The following is a 26630-nucleotide window of genomic DNA, read 5'->3' as shown; positions in this document are numbered from 1 at the left end:
AGGTGCATACAGCATTATTGAATGCAATTTACCACATTCCAGTGATGTACATACACTTTGATCAGGCAAATAAAAAAATATAAATATAGTTTTTGTGTATGAATTGCTGCAACCAACAAACCTTGCCTCACCACACAAGATTGTTTTATGCTGAACAAGAAATCAATATTGAAATGCTATTTTTTTTTTATTAAATACTCTTTCATTTTCCAATAATAACAAAGCTATGAAAAACAACCATCCAAACAAAACAAGTTTTTAATGTATGATTTTTATTAACTGTATGGTCATGCAAAAATCCGGCATCCAATTGAAACTCAGACTATAGACATATGTAGCCCCTTTTTGTTGTAAGGTTACAATGCAATGAATTTACTTTCAAGCTAAGGCTTTTGCTAATCTTTTATGCATTTTAATACGAGATAACATCCCTTGATTTCGATATCTCAGACAGCCATTTCATAACCTCGAGGATGCAAATAACACAGACTTCCATTTTCGTTATCAAGTAAACAGTGAAAAATTACCAGAAAGTAGACATGCATATTTCTTCCATCTGTAAAACTGCATATATAGTGTTGCTGTTAAAGATTGTGGTTTTTAAATTCTCCTTTTTCATCATCTGTTTTGAGCCCTCAAGAATCTTTTCGGCCCCTCGTTTCAGTCACGTGCAGTTTTAATCAACGCATGTTAGATGTTTGCCAAAGTATCTGAACAGTGGAGTTTAGCTTTGCACAAATTAGCATTTTAAAGCAAAAATCTCAAAGTCACTTCAAATTGTGACATAGTTACTACTGATTATAGAAATTTAGATACCGCTGAATTTCTAGCATGGAAATACTTCATTACTGAACTCATTTATCTGAATGTATGTAGTTTGAAATCACCTCTTTGAAGCTGTAGCGTTGCAATTTAAAAAATGTAATTCAAGATTTGTGGGTTTTTTTCCAGCCAGAATAACAAATTCAGAAAAGGTAATCGAAAAATTACTTGACATTTTTCAGGCCACCAGAAACACGATCCCCAACAATTAATCATGTTGCTTTATTAAGAGCTAGATGTGTAATTAAGCTACTGTTAACCATATCAACATGTCTCATTTCAACTGACACAAAAAAAAAAAAAAGGGGTCAAATGACATAAAAGTATGAAACAGTGGTTCCCAACCTGGAGTCGGATAAATCTGGTGAGGTTTAACTGGTTGATTAAAGGTGTCCTGTAGAGTTTAGTATCTCTAAACACTTTGTATTCTTGATAAGATTTCCTTCCTTATGAAACATCTGCAAAGCCAATTGTCTTAAGTCTAAAACCTGCTTTGTTTACATCCTTATTTACTTACAAGCAGCCTTTGCAGTTTACCACCACATATGGTGGCTTGTTGTGGAATAACGTGAAACCATTAGCAACACTGTGTGTGTTGTGTCTCCTGTGTGCACGTGCACACACTCCACTGAAAGAATAAACCGCTTCGTAAGTTCTGCGATTGGTCCAAAACTTTTAACAGACTAGAATGTAAAATCTTGTTATTTTTGTTTTTGTGGTAGTTTCACTTCCTCCGACCTCTGATCATGATCCAAATCCAACAAACAGAAGAGAAAATCAATTAGGTGTGACGAGGGGCCACAAGTAGAAACTGATTCCTTTTAAGGGGTCACAACACAAAATAGTCGGAAAACACTGTTTTACAAGCGACTATAAAAAAGATAAAACTGTGAACAGGAAAAGCACAAGTGTAACTAATAACATTAATGATGGCTCAGATCCATGAAGTGCCCCAGAGAGAGGGACCAGGACCCAGGAAATGGGCAACCTGAATGGGATGCAGCCTTTATTAATGTTCCTGTTCACATCTGTGCTTCCCCCCTGCAACACATCAAAATGTCAGCTGTGAACTTTCATATCTATCGATGAAAAACAAAAATGTAAGTTGTTCAAATACTTTGGCAAACTTTTTTTCCCCCCTCCTTTTTCAATAACCTGTAAAGTTGATCCGCATCTCACTTTCCATTGAAACATTCCCATGACTGTGAGGAAACACACACACACACACACACACACACACACACACACACACACACACACACACACACACACACACACACAATGAAAGAAAAGCATCTCTTCAGATTGGTGGCATCGACAGACAACTGGGCCGGAGCCCACAGCACAAACAGCACTACTCCGAACCATAAAAAACATCACACAGTTTCAGTACTGGTTTTACAACGCGTTGTCATGGTGCAGAGAGAAGGGAGGGGCCACAGTTCTCATGTCAGATATGTCACAGCACAGGCGGTTGATACGGTAGGACGGGGCTCACGTATGATTCACAACATTGTTTTTTGTTTCGTTTTTTTTTAAGTCTGTGTGACTGTGTTGGTACACGGACATGATGCGCGACGGTTTGAAGCTTCATCCTGGTTTCTGCTTTTAGGTGACCACCAGCAACAGCCTACATAGTGCACAAGTTACTATGGAGCGGCGCAGAGACGGGACAGACGACGAGCCTCACCCCTCTGCTGGTATACGACGTCACGTACACACACACACACACACACACACACACACACACACACACACACACACACACACACACACACACACACACAAGTTTCTACGACAGTGAAAAAACAGTGCTGCCACGCTGAACACATATGTTTTGTCCTCTTTAAAGAGAGAATCTCTGATCTCATGTGCTTTTTCCAACATGATTAGCAACAGGAGGGGTTTTTTGTCTCAAGATTTCACCATTCAGTGTGTGTTGATCAGTGTGCGTTGATCAGTGTGTGTTGATTAGTGTGTGTTGATCAGTGTGTGTGAGGGGACAACGGGCACATATTTAAAATATTAAAAAAGGGTTGACCCTTCAACCCATCATATTTTCTTTTAAGCTCTGGTTAAAACAACTGATAAAAATATCAACATCAAAACACGAACAACCACAACATTTACAACAGAAACTGACCAAAGGGACCAAATCCATTGATTGCCATCAGCAAAGGTCCCGCAGCCCTCTAGTTGGCGTAGCCCTCTTCCCATCATGCCTTTTTTTTGTTTTTGTTGTCCAACCCTCAGCTGCATTCCTTTTGAACATGCTTTTTTTTTTTTTTATAGTGCCAGGACTTCACACAGAAGTACAGCAAGCCAAGACGGACGATATACAAATTTTAAAAACACAATCAGAACAAGAGACTGGCGGTAAAGGGTGACATCATCATCATCACACGGCGTGGTGCTACTAAGACAGTGATGGGGCTGGTCGGGTCACGACAGATGTAAAGAGTATCAGAGGCAGGAATGATGGAAGTAGAGGGGCAGAGGTAGGGTGGAAGGGAAGGATTTTGGCAAGCGTAACCTGAAGTTGCAGAAAGGTTCACTCCCTCGGAAGAGCGGACACAACAGCATCGAGTCGTAAGTGTCTGTGCAAAAACAGTACAGGCCATTAGATAGTTCCAATAAATCATGCGTCACGTCAAATCACACAAAAACAGGTCGAAGGAAAAGGAAGAAGTTGGCGTGAGGGTGTCCGTGCTTTCAGATTAGGTAGTTCAGACGTGAGGAGCTTTAGACTTTGACCGATCTCGCCACCTAGTGTCGGACTTCAAACACTGCAGAGCAGGACAGGGAGGCCTTCTGCAACTTCAGGATGAGCAGGCCTGGACGTTGTTGTCTAAAGCTCAAGAGAGGCTCCACCTCAAAGGCTAGAGCGCAGGGATCTTGATTGTTTGTTGTGTGTGTGTGTGTGTGTGTGTGTGTGTGTGTGTGTGTGTGTGTGTGTGTGTGTGTGTGTGTGTGTGTGTGTGCATGCAAGTTGTGTGCGAATATGTTTGTTTGTATTTACACCTCGGGACCTCAAAGCCGGAAAAAAACAACACCCACTCTCTAATGCCAAACTCCCCTCCCTACATCGTTTCCCCGGCTCTCCTATATAAATATCTATTTATACACAATTCTGATAAATAAAACTGCCCTTTTCCAATAAAAATTTATTTTCAACACAAAATACTTTAAAATATCCCGCATTCAGGAGATAAAAACAAAATGCTCAACACGATACAAAAAGACAAAATAAAAATAAAGGTCCCTTCAGTAACATTACAACGCCTAAACCCCTTAAAAACATTGTGTACAGATGCTCAAACCTGACACTAAAAATCGATGTGAAACTCTGATATTAAGTAGATATTAGTTGCTCTTCCACCCACATAAACCTGTTAACTGCAAAACAAACAATACTTTTAATAAAGTCAACGTTCTGCTGCTCCGTCAAGACAAAAATAAATCACATTTTTCCACTTGCTGCCCCACTCAGACTCACTAAGTGTGTGAAGTGTACTTGTTTTTCAGTTGTTTTATATATATATATATATATTTGTAACATGTTAATACTTTTCCACACGGCAGACAAAAAACAAAGACGGGGGAATAAAGGCCATGGGAGACCAGGACCAGGACAGCATCACCCCTGTGTTGCCGCCAGAAGCATGCACCATCTGCAAGAAGGGGCTGACGTCTGCCGGGCCCCGATGTCATCTAGCTAGGGTTGGACTGGATTGGTGTTGGTCGCTATTTCAGTCAGGCTTTTGAAATTTGCTTTTTGTTTGGTTTTTTTGGTTGATGGTTATTTTTTTTTTTTATTTTTTTTTTATTGAATTGTAATATATTTTTTCCCACTTATGTGTTTTCCAAGCAGCCTCTTCCCGGTCAGGATCCAGGCACCACTCCGACTACGGAGAAGAAATGCTCCAAATAGCTTTAAAGTTCAGGCAAACCTGGAGAGGAGAGAACACAATGGTGAGTGAGGAAGCTGTTGTCGTCAGGAAAACATTAGTCCTGGTGCAGATAGTTTATCTATATTTTATTTATCTTATTATCGTTTATCTTTATCTTAATTATCGTTTATCCGACATATTCAGGTTTTAATATTTCTACCTCAGACATTTCTGCCTAAAGCTCAATGTAAAGTAAATGGAACTGTGTTTTTATCTTTCCAGAATCGATGTCCAGGTTAAGCTGCCAGGGTGCTACATCAGAACTGCTTGTTGAATACAACATTCACGACCCCTTTTTTCTGTGACTGGCCTACCGTGAGGAGGCAAGAATATAAGCTCTTAATTTCACCATTAAAGGTTGTATTCACATTATTGATCTCCATAAGAAGATTTCTTTTTGTTCTAAGTACATCTCAGTGTAGTTTTATATCTCCTCTTCAGCTTCTCTCTGGAGCTCTACCACTACCACTGTTTTGTGACCGCTCTGTTTCTTCTTCCTCACAAAAGGACGGGCCGAGGACCGTGCTGAATATGAGCTGTGTGCATTTCTGGAAGGACTGAGCGTTTTCAAGCTCTCTGTTTTTCATCCCAAACAGTTTTTCACTGCACCTTTCACTTGTTCTTGAAGTGCATTTTTGAGATTTTATTCTTTCACAAAATTTGTAACTAATTCTGAATAACAGTAGATTAATAGCTGGAATTCAAATAATTAGAATTCAAAATGAGTTTCAAAGTTATTATTAATGATGTTTGTGAAAATTACCAACATTCACTGAAAGTCTCTCATCAGGCTCGTCCCTGCCCCGAAGTCCTGATGAGTTCCGGGGCAGGGACGAGACTGATGAGAGGCCTCAGAGTGATGACAAGGACACGTGCATAAAAAAAATAAAAAATAAAAGATTTGCTACCTTAAGGCTATGAGCTTCATATTGTAGATTTAAACAGCAAAGAACCTTGAGGAGCCGAAGGGCTTTTACAGTCGGCCACCGTCCTTGAACGGAGCCTGAATCTGTCACCGCGCCGTTCGCACTGTCGTCACAGCGAGGGTGTTATCGCCTCACCTGGGCCTGGGTTGTCAGTTCACTGCAGGGGTGCAGCCGGTGCTCCTGAGCAGTGGAAGTGCACGTTGAGCCATTTGGCGTCGCGGCGATGCCAAACGCGGGTCTCCTCCGACTGGCAGGAGCGCGGCCGTCCCTGGCTGTCGAGGTACTGCGTCAGGCGGATGTAGGCGATGCAGGCAGCATCCTCACCGATCAGATGGACGTGGGGGTTCAGGATGGTGGTGTGCACCGGTTTGCTGTTTTTACTCAGAACTAAGGGGGATAGAAACGTGCCAGTCAGCTGTGTGTAACCGATGTGTGCAGTGTGCAGCCAAGTAACCATGTTTGTGAGCATTTAGCATGTTGGAGCTGCATCATACTACATGTTGGCTGCTTCAAACAGATAGAGGGGCACACTGTTAAACCTGTGCACGTTGCTTCACATTTACATATAATGCATATATATATATATATATATATATATATATATATATATACTGGTCGACAACTGATATGTATTTCTCCGCAATAATCTGTGTAAATGCAGATTTTAGAGTGCAAATTTCTTTTGCTCCAATAAATAATTACAGACTGATTTTAGACCAACTACCTGCCAGTAGATTCAAAAGGATCGAACACTACAGTAGACTGTGGAACAAATCTACCACGATGAGTAACTTACGATTCTCAAAGTAGAACTTGTGAAAGTCCATCCCCTCCACCAGGTTTCCAAGGGCCTCTGGCTCAAAAGAAGTCAGTCCAGGGTCACAGATTCTCCTGTCAGAGGAAAACACAACCATAAATAATCCTGCAGTGGAGAATGTGAGGGACTAAAAGCAGCAGAACGGACGTATAATGAATCCAGGAAATTCTCTACACTGTAAGGTGTGTATTTCACATAAAAATCAATGAAGAGTTTCTTTGTGTTAGAGTTGACAAAATGTTTTTAACAAGTCGCTGAAACAATGATGACTTGTACACAAATAAATGTATTTACTTACGTGTAAGCCTCAAAATCACCATTGTTGATGGCCTCAATCAGCTGCTCGGTCATCTTTATTATCTCCTGTTTACGAGCTGAAAACAGATAGAAAAGGAGGAGGAGGAGGAGAAGAAGAAGACCAGAAGAGGTTACAGACAGTCAGGAATGATTTAAAGGTTGAACATGCACATCCCACACTCCATGCTTTCCCTCAACTTACTGCCTGACATTTGTTATTAATTCCTCACATGGGCACCGCCTCTGGCAAAAATGACAGTGACATTTGAAGTCACCCTGTACAAAACACACCACACACAGTACGTAATGCTCAAAAGTCCATGAGCCACTGAACCCCAAAAATATCTCCAAACAAACACTAAAACTAACTTTGCACACACAAGCTAACACCATCCAGTGCAGTTCTTAAAAATGAATTATATTAAATTCTGTGGAAGAAGGAGCATCGTGACCAAAGTTCAGATATTAAGAGTGAGACATAAACCGTATGAAACTGTGGTACATCGCATCACAAAAGCACAAACTCCATGGATGCACTCTGAATGAACTGGAGTTTGTGCTGGGGACAGAATAATCCAGCAGAGAACCACCACACGCCAGACTTTATGGATGTTATAAATCATGTAAGCTAACATGCAGTTGCTCCAACCTTCTGCCAACAAGTGGCACAGAAAGTTAGAACAAACCCAATGAAAACCGCTTTGCACAAGCACTGCACAACCTGCCCCGACACTTACTCTGCTGCAGGTTGCTGCTACCTGCAAGGGGCGACAGAGCGGACTCCGGTTCAGGCCAGGAGCTCTGAGCCGGACTGGTCTGAGCAACAGGAACAGGAGGGCTGCTAACAGCCTCCTGATGGGGACCGGCTGCAGGCAGGCACAGTCATCCCAGTAAACACATAGCTTGTCAAATATGTTAAACTTCACGATTTATTTTACTCCAAACAAAGTATATCAAATAGTGATAGTCAGAAAATAGACTCCAGACACTCGGATGATAATTAGGAAAGGGAGCAGTAACATCAGGGTGCCAGTAGATGGCAGCACAGGAGGGAAGAGGGGAGTTGGTGCAGTAAATTGGTGGAAAGAAAGGAGAAAGGGTGACATTTTTCATTTTATCTTATTTATATACCGTCTTGTCGGCTTATAGGGTAGATTATTTTTGCTGAAGGACTGTTGTTGGGTGTAAAGAGGAAGGCCAGGGCGGAAAAGTCAGAGCGAAGAGTTGAATCAGGTAAACTGCTGCCAACTTACAGGTGGGCGGTGGGCAATGAGGAGACGGGGCCGGGGTCTGTTCCTCAATGGTGCTGCACTGTGTTAACCCTGCACTGTCTGTACTAGTGGACTCACCGGCAGCCACTGTCCTCATCCCAAGACAAACACACAGATGCACACGGACAGGAAGCCTGAGAAAACGTTCCTCCAACATATTAGGAATTTATAAAGTGCAGTCATTTGTCAGAGGCACATGGAGATCAGAAGCCTGTTGCAGCAGCTTTGTGTAAGCTCAGACAGTTTGAAATAAGCATTAGAGTTGAACAATTCATCAAAAAACGGACCGACAGAGGAGGAGGAACAGCCTCGCAACAGCACTGTAAGATCAAGTGCTGGTAAATCCATGGACTGCTGCCTGAAGTAACAGGATTAACTCTTTTCTGGAACGGTGCAGGCTGCTCTGTCCTACTTCAATCATCTGGAAAACTTTAAAGGGTCATCCTGAGCTGAAGACGGCCAATTAAAGGCTTAAGGTGGCTTGTGATGCTGGCATGCAGACACTCCAACCAATGTGGTAAAGGTATCTACATATGGTCACTATCAGTCACTCTCTTAGGTTCTACCATTTTCTTTATCAATCAACTAATTGTTTTGTCCCCATGTAAACCAAGCAGGACAAAACCTAAATATATTTTCTGTGCTATCACAGAAAAACCTAGAATACCAGCATTTTTTTTTTAATATAGGAGCTGTAAGCAGTGAACTACTGAAACAACTGATCGAAAAAAATAATAATTGAAGTTGAGTCATTTTCTATCAAGTGAAAAGCTGATGAATTAAGTAATAGTTTCAGCTCTGCTTTTCACACATTAAACTCACCTAAATAATCCAACTGAACTTTGTTGACATGCTTATCTTACAGTTTGCTGATCGGCTTCATTAGACAATCACTAAAGGACGTTACTGGATTATCCCCTGGTTCTCAGTGGACCACATATGTACATGTTTAAGACTGGAAATACTCCGTCCTGTGAATTGACAAACCCCTTTTGGAAAGGTGAGTATAAAGAAGTTAAAACACTTGAACAGGATGGACGAAGCAGCTGTGACCTGCACTTTGGTTACAAGGCTCCTCGAATAAGCAAAGCACCACCTATTCATCAGTTTTTACAGGAGATGTAAACAGAGATAACATCAAAAGTGTATTATCCAGGATAGCAGTGTCTGTTTCAACACCTCCACATGCACTGCGCTGCGCTGTGTTTAGATGTCACTTTTATCTCTCTGGTGATGCTCATCCAACTGCAACAGGCACTGGATCTCCAAGCCTCCGCCACCCTGACTGAAGCTCTTTGTTGTGGAACAACAGTTGACAGTTGCCCGAAACATTTACCCAGCAGACATGCATCAATATAAAGCGATGAATAGATGTTTTGTCATGTTTATACATCTGATCTGGAGAAGATATACAGTGAATAAAAAGAGGCATGCAGAGTAGGTGAAAGTTGGACAAGTACCTTTCCTACCTTTCATCTCCTCCTCTTCTGTGTTGTTGCAGCTCTCTGTGGAGCCCTGTCCAACAGAAAGGATTGCGACAAAGAGATTGTCGGACAGAGAGGGAGTGTACGGAAAGAGAACAGTTGGGGGAGAAGAGAAAAAAACAAGACAAAATATATATATATTTTTATTTGTAACTGAGACAGGCTTGGGAAGCTTTGGACACTTAAAGACACACAGACAACCTGACGGACAGATGGACGGGTGGATGCCTCCCTCCCAGGAGCACAAACCAGCCAAGACAGCAGCGAGGGGAAGCGCAAAGAGCCACAAAGCAAGAATGTGTGTGAGCACTTTGCAATTGTTCAGCTAATTAATCAGGAATTAGTGTAGGAGTGTATGTTAGTGTGTAACTGCTCCTCGAGAGGAAGCATGTCTGTGTGGCAAAGTGAGAAAAGTGTCAGTGTAAGGAACAATAGTGTAACAGCACTGGCATTTAGATATCTAGTCACACTAGTATTTTGCAAGCTTGTATAAAATGACAGTGCAAGCAGAGCAGCAATTTTTTCCTATTTTTGTAAAAAGTTGTATATGAATGTTGAAGATTGTAGTTTTCGGGGTGCATGTGCCGCTGTAGGATTTTCTCTTTCATATAAATTTTAAATTTGCCATAATCTCAAAGGGCGGCATTTAGCAGTAATTAATCTGAGTAGAATCAGCCCCATCAGTCAAAATCAAGTGTTGACATGTGAGAAAAACATTTAACCTAGATCAAGTTTTGACCAGTCAACAAATCTGGGTGAACTGTCATCTTAAAAAGGTATTTTTAATTAAATGCATTTAAATTACCAAAAAGTGAGATAAAGTAAAATGAAATGAAATGAATTTTTTTTTTTTTTCATATATTTTGAATTTGTTTAAATCTTAGATTTCAATAGCCAAGTTCTTCTGTTTCCTGGATAGGCAGTATGCCACCTGAAATGAAGTGGTAGATTGTTATTATGGTTGTTTTAACAGTAATGTTTGAGGACAGATTGAGAGAAAATCCTCCACAGGTTCTCTACATGTGTTAGTCGTAGCTGGTGGCTGGAGGTTGGAGGAGGAGTGGCTTACCTTGGTGCCGTCAGCTGGGTTGTGTACGACAGTTGTCTGGGCTTCCTGGGGGGAGGTAGGAGACACTTTACCATGCAGGGAGGGGATGGATGGCTGGGTGGGTGGGTGGTGGTGGTGGTGGTGGTGGTGGGGGAGGTTGAAGGGGCACCAGGGAATAACGACATATTCCACCACGACAAACATACAAAACGGACGCGTGGTGCGCACACCAAAGACGAAGCACAGTAGCAACAGAACAGAAGCTGCGGAGCATTTATGGTGATTAACTGTAGATGTCAGGGCGCTCAGTGTCAGTCCGTTCCCCATTCACCAGCACTGCGGCCTACAGGATCGTTTCAGAGTCTCCAAAATGAACGAAAACCAGGCTTGAACACAGTTAAACACGTATTCACCAGGCAGGGACGTGACTGAGGAGGAGGCTTTTGCAGTGTGTGCATGGAAGTGCGGGCGCAGATGTCATGGTGCATTCATGTCACCTGGATGTATTTGCAGTTTCAACATATTGCAGTTTGAATCAACATCAAAGTGAAAGTTACAGCTGGGAAGCTCTGATTTATCCAACTTGATGCCAACACATTGATAGAACAGTAACCTTGGGTAGCAAGCACTCTCAAACCACAAAGGATTCTCAATAATATGGACACCATTTACCGTTTTATCACTTGTGCTTTGTAAACGCACCACAAGACTAACATCTTCCTCCTTTTATAGAGAATAACTATTCATTATCAGGCCCCATTGAAATATGTCGGCATTATGAAACAAAATTGTAACCAATAATCTTGACATTTGTTTGGTTTGTTTTTGGGAGTGCTGCTATCCCAGTTGATAAAATGTTGTCAATCTAGCAGAGCCCCTGAATAGTGCACTGTTGCTAAAGTTTCTCATTCACAGTCACTAAAAAAATGATTTAAAGTCCCTAAACAAATCATCTGCGATTTCCTTCTGCGACCTCGGGCTGAAATTGTCAATAAAGACACTGTGTCATTTATCAGTTTATTTAACAATTTCATCATCAGTCAGAATAAAGAAAATCAGCACATGCGTGTTTGTGTAACCACTCCTCATCCTCAGCCTCGACCCTGCCACCGAGACATTCAGCGCAAAGCAACTCAAGGGCTCCAAGTACCGCATAGTTTGTCAAACAAGCCCACAGTTTCCTGGTTTCGTCAGTCAGTCACTCTCTCCTGATCTCGATCAACGCTGGAACCAACCTGAGAACATGCAGCCCCTTCAGTTACATATGGGATGATGGAGATTTTTAAATCTGGCAAGTAACGTTGGGGCATTTTAAATCTTTACTGCAGACAGGGGAGAGATGCTCAGTTGCATTTGCTAGTGTGCAGAACTCTTAACATGTAAATAAAATTGTAACATTAAAAACTTTCTTGGAGATTCAAATGAGAAGACGGACACCACTGCCATGTCATGTCTGTACGGTAAATTTGAAGCCATCGCAAGCAGCCGGTTAGCTAAACCTACCACAAGTACTGAACACTGAGGGAAAGGCGCTAGTTTACGAAGAAAATCTACCTCCCAGCATCCCTAAAGCTCACCGATTAACACGCAATATCTCTTTATTCTCTACAAAAACCTGGAGTATAAAAGTGACACACTGAGGTTTTGCAGGACTCAATTTGGCAGAACAGTGACTCCAATGAGCTAATCAGAGGGCTTAGAAATGATGGTAGGTGGATTTTGTTACTCAGCTGTTTTCCCCTGCCTCCAGTCTTATGCTAAGCTAAGCTAAGCGCCTTCTGGCACAAGTTTAGCATTTTGAATATAAGAGTGGTGTTACTCCTCTCATCTTGCGGTCTCCAAATTTCCTGAAACTAATAATTATTCTTTAAAACCGTTGGAACAATGTTTTTTATATATATATATATATATATATATATATATATATATATATCCAGTAACTTGTATAAATGTAGTCACTTCCATGGCCGTTCTATCAGACTGGATTAACAGCTATTCAATCATTTTATAGATTTAGCCACATTTTCTGTAGACAGCTGTAAGAGCATCATTTTCATTAAGTATCTTAATCACTTCAGTTGTTAAAACTCACATTTCAATGACATGGTCTCACTGGGTGAACTGTCTCCGGTCATTTTACACAGGACGGACTTGAACTAACTGGTGAAAGGAAGGTTTGGCTTTCATTAAGATTTTGTTTGCATGTTTAAGCTGACATATTTTCCACATTTTGAACCTGGGGCAAGTCTCACTCAAGCGCCACTGTATGTTTTATACATATGGCTATTTATTGTCACATATATGAACATGGGGGCTGCATCCTCCTGCAATTCTGATCTGTCACTCGTCCACTCGACCTCCTGTTTTACCCAGAAGTCCTCATCGTTTACCATCGACATATTGCAGAGCAATTTGTAAAAGGAAATTGTTTTGATGTAGCAGAGGTTCAAGCTCTGCTTTCCAAGAAATTGCAACCATCAACAAAGCTCAGGTGACACAGTTGAACACACAAAGGAGTCACCAGGATGCGGCTGGGCAGAACTTGATTGAAGTGTCTGCTGTTGTACCACAAAATGAAAGTCATTTGTCTACCTGTCAGTGTTGTGCACCATTTTATATATATATATATGAGTGTGTCCACAGGAGATATGGGTAAAACACGGGCCGGGAGTGACACTCAAATGCACAGACCAGTCGTTCAATTTTAAAGTCGTCAAATTCACTGCCAACATCACAATTTGTGTTCAAACCAGAAGCAAAGAGGCAGAGGGTGATAGATGAGACCGGACCAAGTACAGAAAAGATTTTACTTAACATGGGATGTGACAAAAACATAAGGACACAGGAGTAAACATTAAAAAGATGGAAACAGCGAAATGATGCCATAAAAAGCAATGTGAGAGAAACCAAATAGAGATGAGGTACCATTGGTGCTGAAGATGACATGCTGCTGTCTTTGGTGCTGCTGCTGCTTACTACACTGTTTTTACTGTTGTTTCCCTGCGACTGGGGCAAAGAAACACAACACAGAGTGACTCCCTCTGCTCCCGCCGGGTCTAAACCATAAACCCTCCGATGGGAATTGCAGGTGGAAAACAGGAATAGCGCCATTACACGGCCAATATAAATAATCCACATACTGTAGGTGAGTAGGATTTAAAGCTGCACACTTGTGAGTGGGGTGCATGTGCAGGACTTAAATGCTTAACACGTTGATCTGAATATCTGTATCAACCTTCTCAATCTCACTGCCTTATACATTTTAAATAGCATTTTTTTTTTCTGTATTCTTATGTCTGTTGTAGCTTAAAAATTAAATACTGAATCCATAACAGGACCCTTTTTTTGCTCATCAGAAACAGATGAAGGTGATAGTGTGAGCGCAGACACTTTCTACCACCTTTAAGTGACATGACTAGTTTTTTGTCTCCATTATAAAACAGTGTGTCTGCAAAAAATGTCTAACATGTTTGCAGACATTGTACAATAATAAAAGAAGGAAAAAAATAGAGAGCAGTTAGTCAGCGCATGCATTTTTTAAAACAATAAACAGACTGGATGTTTCAAAAGTTGTTTTTTTTTTTTTCAGAAAAAGGTAAATCAGCATTTGCTGTGGTAAAAAAAAAAGAAATTTTACATTCGCATCTAAAACAAGTTCTGGCAATTGGTGGCCAATTTCTGGCAGCAACAAAGGCAAAATATATCATAAAATAAGTTTATTATGGTTACCAGTCCAGGTCTGTGCATGCAGTGAAAGGCCTTGATGAAAGGATTTGACCTAATTGTGGAGAGTGGTGTGGTGTGTGTGTGTGTGTGTGTGTGTGTGTGTGTGTGTGTGTGTGTGTGTGTGTGTGTGTGTGTGGAGGTTTGTACTGTATGTTGTCATTCCTCACCAAAGACAATACTCAGGTTTATTTTACCCGCAAAACTACTTTCACATTATTGTAACTGCTTACGTCACCCAATGTTTTATTGCTTTTACAGATTTTTTTAAACTGAACCATCCAACGAGCCAACGTTGGATGGAAGAAAAACTTGCATTTCAGACTGAATCAAAATCTTAATGGTCCCCTGCAGAGCTTATTCATAATATAGTTTTCTCAATTAACATCTGATGAGCTATATATGCCGTTACGTTTTTTTATTGTCAAATTCATTGACTGCACTGAACATCATGAGAAATGTGATCTTGTATTGAGTCAGAATATTTTGGCCTCTAATGCTTCAGTGTTTTTTCATCTGTACTTTAAGAGTCTCCAAATTTAATGAAAGCTAGAATCCTATTAATTTTTGTATTACTTTCTTACTCGAACACGTATTTTGATGCTGTTTTGTTTTGAAGCCTGAGAGCTGCAGTTGTGTTTCAGCTGTATAACAAAAGTGCAGTTTGTATCGTAGCTGCAGATTTTAGCTGGAATGTGTGACGTGAACAAGAAAACAAGAGTTTGAGCTGAATTCTTCCTTCAGCCTTAGGCTAACTGGACGGAGAGCAGAATGCAAATATTCCCACAGGAAAGTTAAGAGGTGTGGACGAATGGGTTGGGTCAGTGAAAGGTTAAGAGCAAAGTGCTGGGGAGGTTTCGGGTGTTTTTTTGCTACAAATCTGAGATGAGCAAACACCCTAGTGTGACTTTAAACAGTATTCTGGCAGTCTCCACGGCCGACTAAGAACATCTAACAGAAAAACTAATGTGCAACACTGGCATCAACAGTTCTCCCATCTTTTACTGTATTTCAGGGCTGGTTATGAAATGTTTTCAATTAATGAGAAATGTTTGAACCCTGAGGATGGAGAAATACAGTATATTACAATGATATTACCCACAATCATTAAAATCCATAAGCACTGTAAAGCCACTATTGTTAGGCCTTGAAATTTAAAAATAAAATAAAAAGTTTAATCTGAAAAAAATTATAAAAACCCTTCTGGTAACTAAAGTATTGGATAGATACCTAAATGTTCCTATACTGTAATTTTAACGAGTTTTTTTTTTTTTTTTTTTTTTAACAAGTAATGAACAATATACAAGCTTTACTTTGAAAATGCATTGAAGTAAATGTGCAACGAACCAAAAACATCAACAGACCAAATTCCTGAAGAATACTGAAACAAATGTTTGTTTTCTACTTGATTACTTTCTACAAAAATCCCTTCTAGGTCTGAACTATCTCTATTTCAGTGGTGAAGATTATCTGCAGATGACCAAGACAGCTGTTTTATTTAAGGGGGAATGGGAAAGCAGAATTCACTCAAATGAAAAATAATGAGGGTACAATAAATATGTTAAAAAAAAAAAAAAAAAAAGGGAAGATGGTTGAATATCGATGTTTGCAGTGATTAAAATGTCCCTCACTCCTGTGATGGTCTGGGATGAGGCAAAAAGTCCTAATCTTGTCCATGGGCAGTTTAGTCAGAGTGTGTATGTGTGTTATTTGTCAGGAGTTTATATGGTTTTGGTGGCGCTTATGGTAGAAGGGGATGCAGGGATGTTAGATGAAGTTGGGAAACGACATCTAGAGTACCTTTGCTCGAAATAATAAAAAAAAAAGGGGAGGGGGGAGGGACTGTAGGGGGAAAATACTTGAAAAGAAGGAGAGAGACAAAGAATGAAAAACGAACGAAAACGACAGAGCCGATCTCACCATCAAACAAACACTCGAGCTGGACTTCCTTTTCTGACAGACAGCAATGGAAAGGAGGAGGAAAAAATAAGGGGTCATCAGGAAACAAGGAACTAATTGAAACAGCAAAAAAGTGAAGCTGCCAGAATGATCCCGAAAGAGAGAGGAAAAACAAAACGGCTGCAAAAAGCTTAAACAGGAACAAATACGAGACAAAGGAATGCCGAGAAGGCTTCGTAAGAAAAAGAGTCAGCTGCAAAAAATATGGGGAGTTAATTTGTAAAGAAGAACCGAAAGAGTTAAATCATTGGTTGTGCAGTTTAGTTGTAGAATGTTTTAATGTTTTGAAGGGGATTTAGTTATTGTTTAGGTTACTGTATGTAATTGGAATTTTGTTTTGGCCCTTGTTGGTCGTGGCGCTTCACTGCATGCATTGACGCTGACTGTTGATCAAAGCAAAATTGCGACGAGCCAAAGAAAAAAGATGGTGGTAAAAAAAAAAAAAGGCTTATTGCTGTTTATTATGTCCCTTAGTTTCACTTTAATCTGAAATCTGTGTAACCTTTAACTGTGAAGTCATAAACATGATCAAGCACCTACTTTATCTTTAAAATGAATCCTTTACCCTAAACCAGAAAAATCCTTAAATCACATTTAACAGCCCTTAGAAAAACGAAATATCGAGCACCAGAGCACAAAGGTAATCTAATTTAAAGGACATACTGCTTTTCCTTAAACTCATAATATCACAGATACACGTTATTAGACAGTAGTTAGGGTGACAGATTGAAAGGGAGATAACAGAAGATAGGAAGATTAAGTAAGACAGGAGCGTCAATAAAACCCTCATGGGTCAGAGAACTTACCTTCACACCGTCCGACTTTTTGTTTAGTAAGGTTTTGCATGCTGAAAGAAAGTAAGAGAAGATGGTGAGGACGCAGTCTGAGAAGCGTTTGTCTAACAAATAGAGGAGTGATCGAGATCACACAGTCAGCAGGCCAAACTAAAAAGGTAGGCCAAAAGAGGTGTATCAGGTCGAGTAAACCTGATTTCACATCAACATTTAACAGCAGAACTGTTGTATGAACGACAATCCCACCAAAAAGTATATTTTCTGCACCACTGAGGAAAATCAGGTAAAACAAAAGGACTGTTTAAAGGAATATTTGACATTAATACAGAAATAGAAATCTGAAATTGAAAAGTGAGCATGGAGAATGAACTTTCTATTTATTTTTTTTTGCATTTTTACTACATTATCTTTTAATATAAACTTTTTGAGCGGCTCAATTTCCTTCGTTGATGTTTCTATGGAACATGTATGCCAAGACAAGAAATATCTAAAAAACTAAAAACAAATGAAAATAAAAATGAGCGAATTTTAAAATGTGGATATTAAGTGAAAATTGTAAGTAATTATTTATAACATGGCAAGTCATACAGTTACCCAAAAAATTAGATAGTTAAATTCATAAAATAGTGAAATGTCAGAATTGTAACAACATTATGTTAGTAGGTAAAAATTATACACAAAAAAAAGCTGACTTACCGTAAGTACTTTAATTACACATAACTGTGTCTGTTTGTAATATCTACAATTTTTTTCCCCTTTTTTTCCACAAAACCATTTGAGGATTTAGAGGCATTATTGCTCAGTTGACCCAAAAATACAAGTAATAATAATTAGGACTTTTATCTTTAATCTTTTCAAGTTATGTTTTTACCATTTTTTGTCTATTTATCCTGCAATTTAAAATTTAAGCTAATTTAATTTTAGTTCGGGTATTACGTTTAATTTTCATTTGATCAAATTTCCCTTTCCATTAACTTCTTTTGAACAACTATTACTCAGTGTGTATCTGTGGTTGTAGAGCAATAAATGAGTTAACATTTTTATTTGAATATTCTTTTTGGGTGAAATCATCCTTCATACAGTCAAGCAATTAAAATAATCAACATTAAAAAGCAGGTAAAACAAATAAATTTGAAAAAAACCCACTAACATCAGTTCCAGCTCAGTGTCAAAAAGTGCAGAACACAGTTCTGCAGTACTACTATAAAAAGATACACAGATCCTGGTTCAGTGTTTAATCTGCAGACAACCTTCCTCCTTTCTGAAGGCTTTCAGGGAGAAAATATGAATGAAAGAATAACTAACTAATGAATGAAATGGATGGGTGAATGAGCTACTTCTAGAACCTATGAAGTGCCACTATCCAAAATCGCCTTGTTGAAATCAGGAAAATTTAGTTTATTTTATTACAGCTAATGAATGTCAACTTCAGCAATACTGCTGGAACAACTTTGTAAAAAGTGTCTGGAAACTTCGGACTCCACCGACTACAATAAGTTCATTTAAAATTGTTGATATTGATATAGATTTTTCCTGCTTAAATAAAGGTTTAAAAAAGAAAGTTAAGTGAAACTGACTGTTAGCCACACTGACATAATGTCAGTGTGCATGAATCGGGAAAAACCTGACCATAAGCAGACTTAAATAGAAATAACACCAACACACAACTAACAGGAAACTCACTAAAAACAGTCACATGCATACAGACACAAAAACTTACTAAAAATAAACACACATATATTTGTCTGATGTTCCAATGATCTACCCTTACCTTCCATTTATAAAGAAGGAAGGAGGGCAATGAGGAAGGCAAGAAAACAGTAACGTATTTAATATCTGCATCTGAACTGAAAACTGCAGATGACAACTGCAGGAACAAACACCTGTCAGGCTTTTACTGCGTCTTCAAAGGCATTCTTAAATCATTTTCACAGAGGTGATGGGGATTCATGCGGTGATGGTGGCTCATCAACATGTTTGGCATGCAGCAACAAAGTCTTCATCTTAAACAGTGCGGAGGAGTGCATTCCCAACCGTTATGAAACTGAGATCCAGGTCGACATCTGAGCAAATTCAGGACCAATTTCTTCCCCTTTACCAAGGCCAAGTGTCCTGAATCACCACACTCAAAAGTGGCGCTTAAAGCCATAAAACCGAGACATGCGTACAGGTTTTCAGACAATGAAAAGTGGGCATGCTTGTTGCATTATTGGTTATTGTTGCGAATAACCATAGGTACAAATATTCTCACCAATACACAAAAAAGTCCTTGAACAGATCGACTGATTGGAACTCCATCAGAATTAAGGATTTAATTACGTACAAAACTATTACATGCAAATCTATTGTATGAAATGTTATTTTATTTTATTTTTTTTACTTTCTAAAATCTCTTTTTTTCTTTTGGTCTCGTACGTTTTTTTAAACCTCAAACATTGGTTTCAGAAAGTGACACAAATTGGTATTTACTGATTATACGTATGAACACTGTCTGAAGCACACCGACGCCTTCCGTAATTTTTTTGTGTTTTTATATGTTCACACAAAACCAACAGGGCAAGCAGAAGAGAGGAAACACAGAAAAATAGTTCACACAGGACACTGTGCCTTCTGGTTATCCAGCTTCCCATGCAGGTTGGCATACTGCACTGTACTGTACGCTCATAAACATGCTTGGCTGGCTGTTAGTGCCAGAGCCATGCGGAGGGAAGGTTGCAGCGAGCACAGGCAGGCATTGACTGTAGATACAAACCAATTTAAAAAAAGCAAAACTGGGAATGTTACTGAGGTTGAATGCTGGAATATTGTATTGTATTTGTGATATAAAAGGTTAAATGGTTTTGATGCAGAGGAAAAGACCTACAACAGTTGTGTTAATGCAGAGATGCGTAAGCAGAGCTTTGCTCGGTGGCAGCCGTTGTAGTTGGAAAGAGGTCAGAGGGTCATGCTGGTTGTCAGTTAAATGGCTGTTGTGTTCGACACAGGGAATTAAACAGCCAGTCCTGGAGAGGAGGTCTGTTCATTAGAGCATCAAGAAGTGCAGCAGTACTCAAAGGTCATGAGAGCTGAGCCTCATCTGTGGTTGCCTTTTATATGTTTGTGTGTTTGTGTAAGATGCCCCAGTGCAATGATGACCATTTAAAAGTGGTCCATCAGTGTGCAGACAGCAGGTTGGGGGGGGTGGGGGAGGGGTTCAAGCAGCCCAGGCCACATGCCAATAGCCTGAGTACGAAGTTGGCAGTGCCCGACTCCAACACCCCCTCCAGCAAACGTACCTTCCTGTGCCATTGCGGCCGTGCTGGTGGTAGCGGCAGGGCTGGTATGCTGCCGTCCCACTATTGGACAGAGAGGGATTCAGTGTGGCACCGGAGGTGGGACAAGAGCCTCACTAAAGTCTGACAGCCTTTTTCTTTCAAATTTTTTAAGGATATAATCTCTTTTAGAAAGAAACGACAAAACATGAGGGATTCGGATCAAGACTGCAGATCCAGTGTCACCAGAAGAGCTGCTCACCAGACATTTAATTTTAAAGACAAGATTTCCTGTAATACCTAGTGAACCTGTAGCTGGAAAATCTTCTTGGCACTAAAATACCTGCAAGTCAAAATATTGATCACATTTCCATGGACGTAACTCGGTTATGTTCAAAAGCAATTCAGAGGTATGGCCCGTCTGCTTTCTTCAGTCTTGACCTGGAGGCAGTAATTGGCCGTATTCCACGGGGATGGCCTTGCTTCCATTAAAGACTATAAACACAGGCCCAATAGCATTAACGCATTAGCTTGCGAACCCATCGTCCAGCCCAGAAATTGGGAGGTCCACCCAAGCCAAACTCTGACGAGCGAAATCAAAACTTTATGGTTAAAGGAAGAAGTTCACAGACTGGAGGTAGAGTAGCACAACAACACTGATTTGATCAGACACATCAGATTAGGACAAACTGATTACCTACTAAACGTATACAATTTTAAACTATGTGCCAAAACTCACCTGAAAAGTTCCTGGACACCAGCATCGTTGTGAGGATAGCTCCCTACAGACAAGGACAAAAAAAGAATAATTAAGCATTACGATCATTACAAGGATATGTGTTACGTGTGTGTGTGTGTGTGTGTGTGTGTGTGTGTGTGCCTTTAACTGTGTCCTCACTCACTTTAAGTTTCCTCCTGGCATTGAACTTGCGCAGACATTCCACAGTCTCTTGACGGTGCATCATGGAGGCCACGGTGGAGCGTTGCTGTACGTAGAGAGGAAACAACATTAGAAATAAACCCAACTTCAGTGTAGTCCCCTTTGAATGTGGACGAGAAGGCACAGCTGTCACTCCTATTGTCCGATTCTAAATAATGTACGGGATGGAGGCAAAGAACTCTAGGTATTGTCCTTTTTCTTCACCAAAGTCCATTATTCTTCATGTTAGGACAATATAGTATTGTGCCCACACAGTTCTTTTCAACTAGTGGGAGTTAGCTTCAGTGTTGCCAAATGTTTTTTGAAGCTCTTAAATGCAGTCAAGTGTAACAGAAAAGAACAAATATCTTTGAATGGGTTTTATTTGATCCAAAAGTAGAAAAAAGATACTCTGGTATCTGAAGTCGGTGTGTGCATAGTTTTAAAACTCGGCTATGGGACCAAATTGTGTTCTTGTTTTAAACAGCTGCATCAAAACTGCGTAACATATTTTACAATGTAACTCTGGGAGTGTGTTTAAGAGCTTCTACTCATGGTGTCCTGCCAAGTTATTAAGTCAATGTATGACTGCTTAATAAAGTAAAAACAGACAATAATGTGGCAACATTTTCCCAAAGCTGGTATGAACAGCCACTCCAGTGTTTTACATGCTGGACACGATTTCTCTTGATGTGAAAACCAAAGAAGAAGACAAGTGTGACTTACGCAGACCCAGGGATGCTTGATGGCCTGGTCGGCGGTGATTCTTTTGGCAGGGTTAATCGTTAACATCTGATTGATCAGATTCTTGGCCTCGGGGGTCACTGTGTCCCACTCTGGAGAAGGAAACTGAAAGAGGAAGAATGTACATACATACTATGACTGAAAAACTGGTTCATAACACATGCATGTGCACAAATAGGGAGGATGTAGCCGATAGTCACGCTTCTGGAGCAGATTTACGACAGGTTTTGAGCTTGTATTCATCACCACACATTTAACATGCTAGAGCGGCACTGTCTGTGTTCTGGGGAGTGTGGACATGTCAACAGAGGTTGGTTATGTACTCCATAATCTCTACTTCTGAAGATCAGAGAAATATGCATTACATAAGGATTTGTAGATGACAGTTTATTATAAATTGTTTTTATTAACGAACACAATATTTGATAACTAAGCGATTCGTAGACCGGGAGTTTTGGTTTGTGTTAATTAAACATGACTATTAAACCATCTGTAAAATCACTTGAAAATTAACTTTTCTTTCTTTCATGAAGTCATTTACAAGCGTTTGACTGACATTACCACAGTATAACATCCATAACTCTCACTCTGTCTCTTCTGAATGGCTTGTGAATAATTGTGTTTCTTTGATTCATCTTCTTGTACCACATCATCTCTGTTTGAACTTTGTATGAACGTGTTTAATGCTTCTTAATGTATTCATATTTATGCTAAAGTTTTTTAATCATAATGTCAGATTACCACGACAATGCATGAATGCTAAGAGAAAGTTGTGACGAGAGCTCCTCAAGTGTATTAGCTTCATCATTGCTATATTGTTCTTTTTTTTCTATAAGATATTTAACTTTCTTTTATTTTGCTTTGGAACATAAATCATATGGGAAATTGAGAAACTATTTATCTACATTCGATGGGCCATTTCGATGATATGACAGAAGTGGAGTTTCCAAAGTCAGTGTGGTCTCTCCTGGTCATTCACATCCGCCGCCCTCATCCCTCCAACCAAGTGCCAGTAAACATGTTTACAACTAAAAATCAGGGCAAGCTGTCAACGGACATTCACTTAAAACATTCAAGTATCAGCTGTCAATTACTGACAAAAAGAAAAAAATGATATGCAAAGTATCTGCATGACAAAGATGATATTCAAGAAGTGCACAATATTACAAGTGCTTGTCACAGTCACTTCATCTCATTGCTCTTATTATGCACATTCATTAAATGTGGCTGCTTCCATTTATGGAAATTAATAGGGGTGATAAATTCCTATCTCCCAGAGGACTATGACAAGATCTGATAAATAAGCCTATTGCTCTCTCGTAGTATATCCCTTCTTTTTTCAGCAAAATGAAAATTATCCAATAACAAGCAGCAAGCAATTAAAAACTAAAATTAAATTTCTAAATTACTTGCACGACAGAATTCAGGGTGTGTTATTTGACGCGACTTGAAGAGAGGGTGTCCTGCAGGGCTCGTCTCCGGACTCTGGGATTTTCTTTCATTGTTCACATGAATTACATTTTAAACAGGAAATTAACATCCTGTTTTAGAGTTCAAGTTTCATGGACGCGGGTGGAGTTTTTTACGGACCTTAGTTCTCATCTTCATGGACCAGTTACTAAAATTTGCAAATTGGACACTTCGTGAGCAAACCTCGGACAAGTCCATACATATAAAGCTGTTATTAAGGCTCCACTGATGAATATTTTTAGGTTGATAATGGATCAAATGACTAATGTTATTTCTTAAATGGCTTTTATTTATCACATGGGCAGAGGAACCAGGCGTGTATTTGTAAATTCCCCTGTTCACGAGTTATTTCCTACTTAAAACATCCTCCATGTTTACCTGCCGTCCTGATACATATACATATATATATACGTATATAGTTTGTTTCCACATCATCACTTTCATAAGTAAAGCAAGCTAATATGAATGAAACACTTGCTCTAGCGGTTTAACAAAAAAGGTCTTGCAGCTTTCCTTTAACACTGTGTGTGCTGCAGGTTACAGGTTACTTCACCCCCCTTGATGTCTGTTTATCGAAGCTTTATTCGGGATCTCCCTCTAGTTGTTTGTGGCGCCTGTGCACCCGGCTATTATTTGACATTCAGTCATTATTTGAACTTTTACTTGAACTTATTATTTACTTCGGGACCAAATGCATTAAATTGCTGCAAGCAACAGATTTGTAGCTAATGAGTAGAGAAGAAGAGGAAAGGAATGAAGTGCTTACGTCATATGCACCAGCTTTGATTTGTTGGTACAGTTTGTGTTGGTCCTCGTCCCAGAAGGGAGGGTAGCCCACCAACAAGATGTACAGGATCACACCTGACATACACAAAAACAAAATCAACATACTGTACATTCAGACATGTACAAAAAGTATGCAAAATATAGTTTCACGTTTTTCAAGTAACACAAGTGAGAATATAAATTCAGGAGCAGACACACCTACAGGCGAATTATGGGTAACAGTCCACTCAGACAGACACAGTGACGCAAGTTAATCCTGCTAAGGGGCTAAATAAATGGCAAACACGAGACCCTGCGTCAAACCGACGGGTCCTTGAGGCAGGTTACCATTCAGGAAACTGACAAAAACAAATATGATGTAACCGCTCAATTATATCTTTGATTGAAACCGATTTTAGAGCTTTACTTGTTGCAGCAATGCTTCATAAGGTGGTTGCACGATAGACATAAATCTTAATTAACAGATGAGACAGATGTTCATTTCCCAGAGGACAAAATATGTCCTCTACAGTGCTGACGTCAGATGTGACGCCCGGCTGGGCAGTGATTTTTATGGAAACACTGAGGCAGACCCAGACTGGACCCAAAACTAAGGTTTGACTAACATACAACAGTCTAATATGAACAGGTTGTGTCTGCAGTACGAAAGCTGCATAACTGACCACATGCCCATATGTCCACTGGCTTGCCATACGGGTCCTTTCTCAACACCTCTGGGGACAGATATCCTGGAGTTCCAGCAAAACCTGCAAAAACACAAATATAGTTGTGTCAAATTTGTCCAAAACACAATAAAACTAACGAAGCAATAATAATATACAATACTCCTTCTGATCACCACGTGATTTGAGCAAGATTATGGATTCATAAGCCTTTCTTATGTTTATGTATCAGCACTACAAAAACATAGATATATATTTTCAATGTGTGTTTTAGACAGACAAATAAGCACACTGAATGTAAATCAACCTTTCTGCTCCCCTTTCTCTTGTTCTTCTGCTATACATTTTTTTTTAAACTTGACACAAGAGTTCAGCGCCTCCTTATTTATAGCTGTTTTTAATGTAAAACTAATATTCACAACGATACGTTAGTATTCACAACAGAAATACCAACAAAGGATTGTTTAAACCGCAACAATACTTCAATACATCTCAACACATGCACAAACTAAATGATCTTTTCCCCTTGAGACAAATGTTGATTATTTAGTACGTTGTCCTAAACGTATGCTCTATATATTATACATAATATTTTTTTCTAATTCAATTCTCTACTCTAATTCTTTAATTCAATAACATTTCTTATTTTCTCAGGCAGTGATGTTTCTCTTACAGAAGCAAATACTGCTGCTGAATGTCAACACGGTGGAAGACATGCAGCGACTGAGGTAAAAAAAAAGAAAAAGAAAACGTGTTATTTCTTACCAAACCATGCCTGCTGTTCGCCTTGCACCTCGATGGCTAGACCGAAATCTGCAAGCTTCACCGCCGCTCCCTTCATCTTACTGGCCAGGAGCAGGTTCTCTGGCTGTAACGCACAGAGACAAATCATTTGTCGGGATAAAATATTTTTCAGGCTGAAACCAGGGAGAGGTTGACAAAATTGCTTTGTCAATTAGTTTTTAGTTTTTTTAGTTTTGCAGGGCACAAAATAAATTGCAGCAACAACAGGAAAACAAAACTACATTTAATTAAGGGCAAAGAGATAAGCATGTACCCTTTGCTTCTGTCTGCATGACTGGACGAGCTGCAGGAGCACGATGACATCTACAGTAGTAATGAGGCATGATGTGGTCAAACCATCTACAAAGACTTCCCCCAAAGGAAAGACCTTTTCAGTCAGCTGTCACAGGATTTAACAAAACATTTGGACTCTGCACAAAGTCAGGACTTGGCAAAGGTCAGGACATTTTAACCTTTTTAGTTGCTTCCTCGTTCTCCTCATTTGAATCTTGGTTGTCCTTTAAAGAGAGTGTCAATATTTCATATCACCTCATATAATAATAATACCATAATAGTGGTCTAAATGCAGGCAAAGTGTAATTTGGATATGGTCTGGTTTGTACTGTGATTACATTTCAGCCAGGTGTAAAAGCAAATTGTACAGTGTGATTCTGTCCCTCAGAAATCTGATTCATAAACTGAAAGGTCAACTAATGCCACCAATCCCTGCTATCTCTACTAGCCTGCCAAAAAGCCTCAGATGACTCCTCTCTATTGAGGGACAGTGTGCACGCTTCTTCACTTGTAATAAATTCAGCCTTTTCCCTAAATTTGTTGAAGATTTGCGCGCATGTGTTTGGTGGACGTTTTGGGAGTCCTCCCTCAAGGAAATTCAGTGTTTTTCAATTCGAAATATTCAATTTC

The 26630-nt window shown here is 39.7% G+C and overlaps 1 protein-coding gene across 32 annotated transcripts in view; it reads right to left on the bottom strand.

Annotated features, from left to right (window-relative positions):
• Positions 1–251: 251 nt before the first annotated feature.
• camk2g2 (calcium/calmodulin-dependent protein kinase (CaM kinase) II gamma 2) overlaps positions 252–26630 on the bottom strand; it is a 62124-nt gene continuing 35745 nt past the window's right edge. The window contains exons 7-23 of one of the 32 annotated variants that reach the window (XM_069144314.1): positions 25689–25791; positions 24924–25007; positions 24242–24336; positions 21988–22110; positions 21245–21328; positions 21082–21124; positions 20367–20426; positions 17104–17144; positions 16259–16291; positions 13541–13621; positions 10637–10681; positions 9544–9598; positions 8066–8170; positions 6814–6889; positions 6495–6589; positions 5834–6085; positions 252–4772 (exon numbers count right to left, since the gene is read on the bottom strand). In XM_069144314.1, the coding sequence (XP_069000415.1) occupies positions 5853–6085; positions 6495–6589; positions 6814–6889; positions 8066–8170; positions 9544–9598; positions 10637–10681; positions 13541–13621; positions 16259–16291; positions 17104–17144; positions 20367–20426; positions 21082–21124; positions 21245–21328; positions 21988–22110; positions 24242–24336; positions 24924–25007; positions 25689–25791 (1356 nt within the window). In that variant the 3' untranslated portion in view covers positions 252–4772; positions 5834–5852. The remainder of the gene's footprint in view (positions 4773–5833; positions 6086–6494; positions 6590–6813; positions 6890–8065; positions 8171–9543; positions 9599–10636; positions 10682–13540; positions 13622–16258; positions 16292–17103; positions 17145–20366; positions 20427–21081; positions 21125–21244; positions 21329–21987; positions 22111–24241; positions 24337–24923; positions 25008–25688; positions 25792–26630) is intronic. The other 31 variants (XM_069144315.1, XM_069144318.1, XM_069144320.1 and 28 more) reach the window with 31 other exon arrangements.

This window comes from Embiotoca jacksoni, unplaced genomic scaffold, assembly GCF_022577435.1.
Source record: "Embiotoca jacksoni isolate LCO1_2020_lvr unplaced genomic scaffold, fEmbJac1.0.p SCAF_12, whole genome shotgun sequence".
Lineage (NCBI taxonomy): Eukaryota > Metazoa > Chordata > Actinopteri > Embiotocidae > Embiotoca > Embiotoca jacksoni.
This window is presented reverse-complemented; position numbering and strand designations above follow the sequence as displayed.